Consider the following 10,297-nt stretch of genomic DNA (forward strand, 5'->3'; position numbering starts at 1 on the left):
TGTCTGACTCTACTGTTGGGTCTTGATGTCACCTGTGTAATCAGTTTTAAAGATAACTTTATTTATTGTTATTATTAAACTAAAATCTCCAGCATGGGGAAGTGGGATGAGCTCGACTTTTCTCGACACAATCACCCTCCTGTACTCGCTGCTAAATGTGTTGATGGGAGAAAAACAACTCACTGTTACAGGAAAACTGTTTACTTCCCGTCATCAGCAGCTATGCTAACTAGCTTTAGCATTTGTGGCAGACTCTGCTAGCTGCACTGTCGTCAGGGTGATTGACAAGACTAAGATCCGCCTCCTGGATCTGATTGGTTGTTTGCAGTTGGTACTGGGAGAAAGAAGAAGTAGTTTATTTTTCTCAGATTATCTGTCTCATAACAAACGTCATGGTGAGTTTCAACAAATAAGTAGGAAAATATACATTTTATAAAAGATACATCCTGCAGTTTTAAAGTTTTTTCTTTTTTGTAAATTTTTTGTCAAAAAAGTCCAATTTTTTTGATTATGATTGATTTATAAAAGTATCGTAATTATTTCTGTTTTTCACTTTAAACCAAGTTTTATCATAAGATGTTGACCAATGTCTAAAAATAACTAAACCACAGATATGATAAAATATTGAGCAGGTACATATTTTTACAATCTGCACATCAACAGATGATTAGAAAACTTCTATTCAAAAGTTTGTTTGTAGTAAAATCAGTTTTGTAGACACACATTATGCTGTAAAATCCAATGTTTTTGCAGTTCTGCTCTTTAATGTTTACATAAACTGTACAAAGATATTTTTAAGTGACACTGTGAAAGAAGCAGAAAGAGGTTTTGAGGCTGAGAGAAGATGCAACTTCAGAACCTTAATATAAATAAATTACTTCCTCATAATCTCTTAGAAACCGATGTCACAACTTAACACCAACATATGATGACAGTGTGATTTCTTTAAGTAGAATGGAAACTATTCTCAGAAATAGTTCAGTTTCCAAACCGACCAAATGGTTTATGTATGTGATGTTAGAAATGTTTTCTTTTAAATGAATCTGGCTGAAAACGGAGAAATAAAATCTAAATCAGTTACACAGTTCAGTTATAAAGAACCAGGCTAATAAGAACAAAACCAAAGTTTTGACCCAAGTCAGTCGGAAAAGTAATTCTGGCTAAAAACAAAGAAAAAAAAGTTTTCTCTCCTAAATTTGTGATATTTAGCAAAAAATAAAATAAAATTCTTCTGTATAACTGACCCAAAGCAGAAATCATTTTGCGAAATCTGGAATATTTATGAAAATATTGTAAGTTCATTAATATGCAGCCTACCATTTAAACTAATTAAATTAAATTGATGCATTCAATTCAATAAAACAAAAGCATATTTGGGTGCAGTAAAGTCTGAGTAAAAAAACACTGAATGTAATAAAATACAACAGAAATTCCTTTATTGTTTCTCAAATTTTGTTGCATCAGCAAAGTGACAAGCAATCAAAGCAAAAAGATTCAAACATAAGAATAAAAAACATTAAAAAATTAATAAAGAATACAATATTAATCTGTGCAGATAAAATATTAAAAATGAGTAGAAGCTGTGAAACCAGCTTGCTTCTGAACACTTATTGGGTTAAATATGATGCAACACTTTTTACAAAGACAAATTAAATGTTTGTCTTTGTAAGAAGACAAACATTTAATTTGTTTAAATGTTTGTCTTTGCTTCTTTCTTTTTGCTCTGTCTGTGGTTGTAATTTCAAAGCAACACATTTCTCTGAAGTTTGATTTTATCGTGAACTCGAGTCGCGCGGCTCTGTCACCACAAACAGACTAACGAGCTGCAAACTCTGTTCGCTGGAGCAGGAGGTCAAGAAAAGCTCATTTAGGTAGCAGGCATTTGTTTCTGTAAACCCGCAGTGTTGGGTCAAAGGTCAGAGAATCACCTGGCTCTGGCTTCAAGCTTCACCAGGGCTTCTTGCTCACAGATGAATTTGTTCAGAAAGCCGTTATCTGATGAGTCCCAGCTATTTGTTGGAGTTTTTCCTGGGATCAGCAGAGCAAACGGACCAGGGGGATCATAAACTGATTCCATCCAGAACCTTCAAAACATTATGACTGTTAAATTCTGCTGGTTCAAAACCGAGTGAATATAAACAGAAATGATACAGAAAAACTACAAGGTCATGGATAGAAGTGATATTCAGACGCTGAAGAGTAGAAACTCACATTTTATGATTTTTCTGGAATGTAACTGCAAAATACTTAAGAAAAATGACTTAATGTGGATTTCTACCTACTGCATATCAATCAATCAAGTTTATTTGTATATCATATTTTAGCAAGAGGCTTTTACATCATAAAAACACAAAAATAAAAATTTATGACAAAAAGTTACCAATTTGAGAAGAAACAATGATACATTTTATTGAGTGCATTTATCAAAATCACTGATAAAAATCAAATATGTTGGTCAATATTACATTTACTCACATTTACTTGAGTAAAAGGGAAAAAATTACTTTTCGGAGAATTTGTACCGCGCTGTATTTTTTATGTTCACTTATTTTAATGTGAAGTATTGTTACTCTTACTTGAGTAAAGTTTCTAGATCCTGTGAGTAACTTCACTGAATGAAGAACCAAAACGTCACCAGACAGTTTGTATTAAAATGTCTGTATAGTGAAAGGAACTGATTTGGGAAAATGTTCCTTTGCTCTAATTTTGTAAGTTTGGTTTTATATATGAACCATTTGGACCTTAAAATACCAAAACTTCCAGGTAATATTTCAGTCTGTCTGATGATGTCATCTTGAAAGACTAAACGATTGATAATTTGATCAGTTACTTTTTACCAAATACTTTTTTACTTTTACCAGAGTAAAGCTTTTGTCCACTCTGCCCACCTCTGGTCAATGCTCTAATTATTTTGTATCAAAATAAACTCTAAGCAGGTGGATTTAATCTTGATTTGAACATTCATTTTGTCGCCTTCCTGAAATAATAATCCCAAGTTTTTGCCCAAAAAATGGATTTTGGTGATTATTTTAGGAAGGTGACAACAAACACTGGTTTTTCTATGTTGTTTATTTTACGTTTAATTAAAGTTTCTTACCCCAGAGTGTCATTACGTCCGTCAGTCCACACCCATCTGTTGTTAATTTCACGCAAACCCAACCAGAATCCATGATATTCATCATAGTAAGACTTAATCTGTTTACTGAGAAACTCCTGAAAGTCATTTGGTTTAAAATCATTACTTTTATATTTTAAAAGTTAAAAATGTAATTTTCAAAGATGAATCTGTGCTGGAGCTCACCTGTTCTTGCAGGTGATCAATAGTGACCAGATCTGCGGATTTGCTTTTGCAGTGCTCATCGCTTTGCTTCCAGGTTTTCCAAGGTTGTTCATCAATAAACAGATAGCACTTTTTCTGAAACTCAACCCATCCTTCCTGACATGGCCGACACTCTGTCAACGTGAAGCAAACGGAGAGACGAGCCGCTTTCAGCATCAATTAGTTGTAATCATTGCTTTGTTTTCAGGAAGGTCACATGACACCAACTCACGTTTGCCACTGCAGTAATTTGAGACTTGAACATTTTTGAATTTCAGAAAAAAGTTCAGCCATAAGTTCAGGTCATTATTCTCATGAGTCAACACTTCACTGTGATTCTGTAGTTTTCCCATCTTCATCTCCAGCTCCTCGCTGTGATTCTGTAGTTTTCCCATCTTCATCTCCAGCTCCTCGCTGTAGTTTTGTAGTTTTCCCATCTTCATCTCCAGCTCCTCGCTGTAGTTTTGTAGTTTTCCCATCTTCATCTCCAGCTCCTGGGAAGTTGCTTTCTGTTGGTACATCTGAAGACACACTACAAATGACAGAGGGGAATTAAGTGAATTACAGGCAGGTTGTTTGTTTTAATCCAAATGTACATTAGAAAACTCTTAAGAAACTTTTAAGTAAATTGCCAGAAATGTGCAGTTAGGATATCAGAGGATGCATCAACTAGCTGCAGATGCTAAATGCTAACAGAAGCCCTGAACCGTTTGTGTCCATGTTGAAAGCCTGACTATTTTTCCATTATTATTATTATTATTATGTCTCTCCACTGAATATTGTCACAAGTTTAACAACTTTTGACTTGCTTTCATTGTCAGTATATTTAGGCTTGTCTGACTTTATCTACATGGAAATCAAAGTTGAAATTAACTAATTAAGCATCGTATAAAGTAATGTTTATTTAGCCTTGGTATGATTTGGATACATGCAGAGCTGCCTGTAACATATTGACTTATTATTATGGTTCTTTTCAGCACATTTGAGTGCAGTGGGTTTTTTATTTGAAGTTTCTTGTTTGTTTGGTTTTCTTTTCATAAAGTACCTTAAAATTATATTCTTGATCAGGTGACACACATTTCCTACCATGGTGTAGTAAATACACATTTATTTTGGCCATAGTATGATTTGTATGCTAAGTATTTTTCTGTGTTGTCTCTCATTTCAGTTTTACACCTTTTTGCATTAAATCCTCTTCAGAAACGACAGCCTGAAGCAACACACAGTTTAGCAGCGAAGGACTCCGATTCACATTAACGCTACACTTCTTTTAACGCCGTCCTGCATTTGAAATCTTTAGTGACGAAAAGCATCATAAAAAATGCCGACTCGGTTGACCAACCAGCGAGGAGCCCACTGCTTCCAGCTCCGTTTCAGTTTTGTGTATAAATCAGTTTGAAAACCATAAATCATTTTCCTTTAACTTATGAACAACTTTTCTGCTGGTGTGTCACCAGAAATCTAAATAAAATTAGTAAAAATAAGGGAATAAACACAAGTAAATACACAGGTTTGTGCTTGCAAAGTGAAAGCTGTAGCTTCATAATAATCTGAGTTAACTACAGGCTAGTGGATTAAAATGTGATAAAAGAAAAGGAGACTTACTCCAGATGTTGGCCACAATGCTTCCCACCAGGAGGAAACTAATTATCCACAAACACGACAGACGACTGGAACAAGTTATTGATGTTTTCTCTTTTCTCTCTGCAGGACACGGAAAATTCAATAATCACAATTTTGCACCAACAGAACGGTTTCTTGCTTTTTAAAAGAAAAAAAGCTCAAGAAAACATTACATCTAGGTCTGTTAGGTTTAGGTTTCATTATTTTTACAGTAAAACAGATTTTTAAAAAAAGAGGAAAAACTTTATTAACATAAAACATGGAAGTTCAGTTGAGAATATTTTTGACCAAGTTTACCACTAACTTTTAATTAACCAAAATAAGTTCAATAAGAAACCTAAATATGAAACAAAACAGTTTTAATAATCTGTTTTTCATCCAGTCTTTCACCAAAAACCTGACTAAGCAAAATGTACATTTATATTTTACACCAAACACGAGTAACTCACCGTGTGAAATCCTTTGAACATTTTCATAAATCTCTTCATGCGAGTCTTTGGCCATCGTTAAAGTCTCAAAGGTCTGCAGATGAATATGTTTGAATAATTTTGTCTATGACCTCTAAGTCTCTGTTGTTACGCTGGATCCTGATTCTCTGAGGAGACACTGAAAGCTAAAGACAACACACGTTTGAGCAGTTTCTCACTTCAACCTCATCAGTTTTCCCACCTTTTATTTCTGATAGGTGTGATCTCGCTTTGAGCAATGAGGCTGCAGTTTAATCACAAGTTCTCAAAAACAAAAGTTACAGTCTAAGCTGAACAACAACCTAAATATGCTAAGCTTTCTTTGGCCAGACCACACAGCAAAAAGTGAAGTAGAGCAGAAACAGAAACCCAGAACATCTGTGGTCTGGTAGACTCATCCGGTCTGCCAGCCCAACACACACAGAGACAACCATTCACCCTCACTGTAAAGTTCTGCTTTATCCACGGGGGATTGGACTTCTAGAGTTCATTTAGTCCACTTGGCTAAAACTCCAGTCCACTTGCATAGCAGGTCAGGTTCGTTTGGGAAGGCGTGAATGCAAACCAAACAACTGAACTCAGATCTACCAACAAACCGGGTTTGTGGGCTTTGTTCGGTTGAAGTGAGCTGAGCTGTGGTTCAAATGAGTCTCTGAACGCCAAGTGAACCGGAAACCGCGCCTAGAGCAGGAAATGGGTTTGTTGTGGTATTCTGGGTAAATACAACCACAACAAACTTGAGAGCCAAGCCTGGCGAGAGAAATGACTCACCGCCTTTTACCAAAAACAAAACGCTGCTCCATTTCTGTTTACATTTCATGAAAAATAAAACATTAAAAGGTTTGAACTGAAGAGGAGCCCAAAGCGCTTCACAATGCAGTCATACACACACACACACACACACACACACACACACACACACACACAGATGGTGGCATGCTACTGGATAGTAGCCACAACTGCCCTGGTTCAGTCAGACAGAGCAGGTCGCCAGGCGGCCTGACCAGAGGTAGTCCCTGAAAATTAAACTCAAGACAAAAAAAGTATTTGGTAAAAACTGATCAAATTATTAATCCTTTAACATTTCAGCATTACATCATCCCACAGACCAAAATATAAAGCTAAATAGAAACTTTGGTATTTTAAGGATGAAAATGACAATAATTCATACAAGTAAGAAAAAGTAATAAAATCAGGCAAAATAAAATATTATAACTTATGAAACTTTAACAAAAACTGCAGGTGTGTCTGTGTAAAATTGTCACAAGTAGTGGTGGTAGGAGGTGAGGAGAGACGCAGGATCCAGGTATAGATGAAAAATTATGAGTTTAATGAAAATGCTCAACAGTCAAAAACTGGCAGGCAGCACGGCGGAAAACACGGAGGCTCAGCACTGGTAGCAACTGACTCAAAACAAAGACTGACACGATGAGCGAAAGCCGGCCCAGGACTTGGCAGTTCAACTGCGCCTGCAGACTAAGACACGTAGACCTACGTTTGACAAACTTAAACACAGACAACAGGTGAGACTAAATACACTGGGAGGGTAATCACAGGAACGAGACACAGGTGGGATCAATCAACGGGGAGGACAGGACAGAAACAGGACTAAACACAGGAAATGTCAAAAATAAACACACAGAAACACAGATCATGACAAAAATGGGCCAATCTGTAGGTTAAAACATGATTTAATTGTGAAATAATGTTTTTTAACCCATTATGTGGAGATTTAAAACAGGCCGGTCCAGTGAATTCATGTGTTCATCAGGCATCATGTCCCAACATGTTTCATCAAGAAGTCGAGTTTTACCAGAAGTCAAACCTCTACAGGTCATGACAGAGGAAACACAGAAACGATTACAAAACTGTTTTCAACATTTACAGAACATAAACTGATTTACACACATTTGTAAAGGAAAAGCTGCCACAGATTAAGTTTCCTCTGTGTTACAAAAAGATTAATTTCTGTTTAAAATAAGCAAAAGAACCTAAATTTAAACTTAGTTTCTTTTTTAAGTGACACCAAATCCAAATAAAACAGAAACAGCATCACAAACCTTTTGACCTCCAGTACAGGCTGAACAAAACTCTGAGGAAATAATTTTCTTTAGTTTATTTATCTAAAATTCAAAAAACAAGCAGAACAAGTAAACTGAGGCCAAACAGGAAGTTTCTGCTTGGTTTTTAAATCAAAAGTGGTGAAAATCCTGTTTTGTTGAAGCTGCTATGACCTTGTTAGAGCTTTTCCCTCGCAGATGAATCTGTTTTTAAATTCGGAGTCGGCTTTGGCCCAGCTGGTTGTGGGATTCCTGTTGGGAACCAGCAGCGCATTTTTCCCAGGAAAGGAAAATGGTTTCTGCATCCAGAACCTTAGAGAGCGAAACATCAGGATGTCAACACATTCACAAGTTCATCTAAAATAAGAGAAACTTTCATTTCTCACAGCATTTCTGCTTCATTTTAAGGAAACTCTCAATTTGAGGCTAAAATACAGATTTTTATGCATCTCAGTGGCAGCAGGTTTTATCTTCCCTTTGTATGAAAAGTGTTTTAACATTTCAAACTCTTGGTTTTAATTCTAATTCTTTTTCAATATTTACTCTTTTTAGCTGTTTAAGTTGGACTTTTGTAAACATGGATTAACGTTTTACTGTGCAAACCTGATAAAATGTGATGAAGGTGAAATAAAAACCACTTCCTTACCCCAGAGTATCGACCCGTCCATCAACCCAGACCCAGCTGCTGCCCGTCTGGTTCAGTCCCAGCCAGTATCCGTGATATTTATCAAAGTAGAAGTCTGTTCGATTACTGATAAACTCCTACAAGTTTAAAAAAACAGAAATAATCAGATGAGACGTTTTTCCGTTTTGGTCGTTTGTTGACGCGTTGGTGGCAAAGCGAACCTGTTCTTCCAGATTATCGATAACCACCAGGTCTGCATGGCGGTCCTGGCACAGCTGCCGAGCTTCCTGCCAGGTAAACCAGCCGTCTTCATGAAACAAATAGCACCTGTGCTGGAACAGAGTCCAGCCTCGCCTGCACGGCTGGCACCCTGCTGCGGAAAACACCAAACCACGTTCACACACAAACACAACCGTCCGCATGTTTTCACACAATCACAGTTACAGTTTAACACACTAACCAGATTTTTTTATTTCAGCTACAGAAAACGAAAATGTTTTAAATTTAAAACTTTGTTATTTTGTTAGTTGTTTTTTATTCTGTTTGTTATTTTATTAGTGTTTGTTTCAGTTAACTTTACTAACCTCGATCTGAGGGCCGTATAAACGTACTCACTGTTTTCACGACAGAAATCTCTGACTGGGAACAGGTCAAAGGTCAGGATGACTCCCAGCATCCAGTTGAGGTCGTTTCTGTCTCTGAGGAGAATCTCGGCCCGATTCTCCAGGATTTCCATCTTCATCTTCATCTCACTGAGGTTCACTTCCTGTCTGTACAGAACGCCGCTCACTATGAAGAAACCAACAGAAAACATGTCAGAGATTTAGTTTAGTCTGCTGGAGCTTCAGCGAGTTCAGGACACAGTTAACTAATACTAAAACTAACTAAAACTAACAAAATAACTAAAACTGAAATGGAGAAACATTTTTGTTATCTGAAACAGTAATTAATGAGGAGAAACTAAAACCAGCTGGAACTATGTTGTGAGTTTATGAAACTAAAACATACTAAAATTAGATATATTTTTCATTTTCATGTTTATGAATTTATTAGCAGTTCACCTCAGCTGTCTGCAAATTACGGCTCTACAATTTAGTTAGTCTGCAAAACGGCAAAGTCAAAAGTTGGATGAAAACACCAGAGTCTGTTATTTTAAATTTCATATTATTTATCATTTACTTCTAAAGGCAAATGCTTCTAATTCCCTGTTAGCATCATGACTTATTTTGTTCTGATCTATAAAATAAAACCTAAATAAAACACATGACTGGGAGAGTTTGGCTAAGATGCTAATGATAACACGCTAGCCACTCTACATGCTACTGATAGCCCCCATGCTAATGTTAGCCTTACAGCTAAAATAAGCATTTTAGCTCATTTTTTATATGCTAGCAACAGTTAGCATGCTAAGTAAATGTAGCTAACGTTAGCATTTAGCTAATCTTTAGCATCAGAATGAAGGATTCTAACCAAGAGACACAATTTGGCAGGAACATTTTAAATTTCTTTAGAAATGTTCTAGTTTTTCATGCAACTTTATTAAAACTTTGAAAGCTGATTTAAAAAGTTAAATATTTTAACTTTGGCACAATATAATTAAAAAAACACTGAATGCTTATTTTATAATTATCTTTTCATGTCTTGTGGCTTCAGATGAAACATTTTGAATTTCCTTTTACAACAAATACACATTTACAAACCTTTGAAGTATTTTACTTTGCAAAAGAAAAGCTGAAGTATCTGATCATCTGATGTTTAATTTGGAAATGAAGATCTTACTGCGGATGATGATGATGATGCTGGCCGTCAGAAGGGCAGAAACGATCCCCAAACACAACGACCCCAAACGAGAGTCTGACTCTTCTTCACCTGTTTGATTAAGAAAATAAAATAAAATAAGCAAGACAGTGACGAGTTCAGATGCAAAATCTCACAAGAAGCACTTTGTCAGCAGCAGCCGCCGGTTGTTTTAATCTTAAAAAGTTTACTTTTTAGGTTTCTGTAAGTTTTAAGTAAAAATTTCGAGTTTATTTGTTATTCTACTCAGTTATGTTGTAAAACGCTGAGATTCACGCACCTTTTGGAGGTTTATGGATGTTGTGGAAATCCACGGCTCCATTCATCATCACCGCCGAGTCAGAAAAAACTTAAACATCAAAAACCAGAACGTTTCCATCGGACCGGATAATCCGCTCACCCGGCC

At 36.2% G+C, this 10,297-nt stretch overlaps 2 protein-coding genes across 2 annotated transcripts; both read right to left on the reverse strand.

The window, feature by feature from the left end:
• Positions 1 to 1,411: 1,411 nt before the first annotated feature.
• LOC106908974 (uncharacterized) lies at positions 1,412 to 6,330 on the reverse strand. The gene is made up of 6 exons (XM_014975261.2): positions 5,392 to 6,330; positions 4,925 to 5,023; positions 3,552 to 3,851; positions 3,302 to 3,453; positions 3,098 to 3,213; positions 1,412 to 2,084 (listed from the first exon to the last, which is right to left on the reverse strand). Exons 1-6 carry the CDS (start codon positions 5,444 to 5,446, stop codon positions 1,925 to 1,927), a joined length of 882 nt encoding a protein of 293 aa, XP_014830747.2. The 5' UTR covers positions 5,447 to 6,330; the 3' UTR covers positions 1,412 to 1,924.
• Positions 6,331 to 7,083: 753 nt separating this feature from the next.
• Positions 7,084 to 10,297, reverse strand: LOC106908976 (natural killer cells antigen CD94-like). The gene is made up of 6 exons (XM_088013824.1): positions 10,172 to 10,297; positions 9,874 to 9,963; positions 8,710 to 8,883; positions 8,316 to 8,467; positions 8,116 to 8,231; positions 7,084 to 7,781 (listed from the first exon to the last, which is right to left on the reverse strand). The coding sequence occupies exons 1-6, from the start codon at positions 10,218 to 10,220 to the stop codon at positions 7,637 to 7,639; spliced, it is 726 nt and encodes a 241-aa protein (XP_087869950.1). The 5' UTR covers positions 10,221 to 10,297; the 3' UTR covers positions 7,084 to 7,636.

This window comes from Poecilia mexicana, unplaced genomic scaffold (genome assembly GCF_051168715.1).
Source record: "Poecilia mexicana isolate PSO_F unplaced genomic scaffold, ASM5116871v1 scaffold_16, whole genome shotgun sequence".
In the NCBI taxonomy this organism is placed as follows: Eukaryota; Metazoa; Chordata; class Actinopteri; order Cyprinodontiformes; family Poeciliidae; genus Poecilia; species Poecilia mexicana.

Bases quoted from the DNA above. Each gene is read 5' to 3' on its own strand.
- LOC106908974 (XM_014975261.2), bottom strand. From the start codon at position 5,446: ATGGCCAAAGACTCGCATGAAGAGATTTATGAAAATGTTCAAAGGATT. The intron at 3,214-3,301 runs GTGAGCTCCAGC...AATGACTTTCAG, and splicing joins TTGATCACCTGCAAGAACAG to GAGTTTCTCAGTAAACAGAT. The intron at 2,085-3,097 runs GTAAGAAACTTT...AATGTTTTGAAG, and splicing joins GGACGTAATGACACTCTGGG to GTTCTGGATGGAATCAGTTT.
- LOC106908976 (XM_088013824.1), bottom strand. From the start codon at position 10,220: ATGATGAATGGAGCCGTGGATTTCCACAACATCCATAAACCTCCAAAA. The intron at 8,884-9,873 runs GTAAGATCTTCA...GTTTCTTCATAG, and splicing joins CATCATCATCATCATCCGCA to TGAGCGGCGTTCTGTACAGA. The intron at 8,232-8,315 runs GTTCGCTTTGCC...TTAAACTTGTAG, and splicing joins TCGATAATCTGGAAGAACAG to GAGTTTATCAGTAATCGAAC.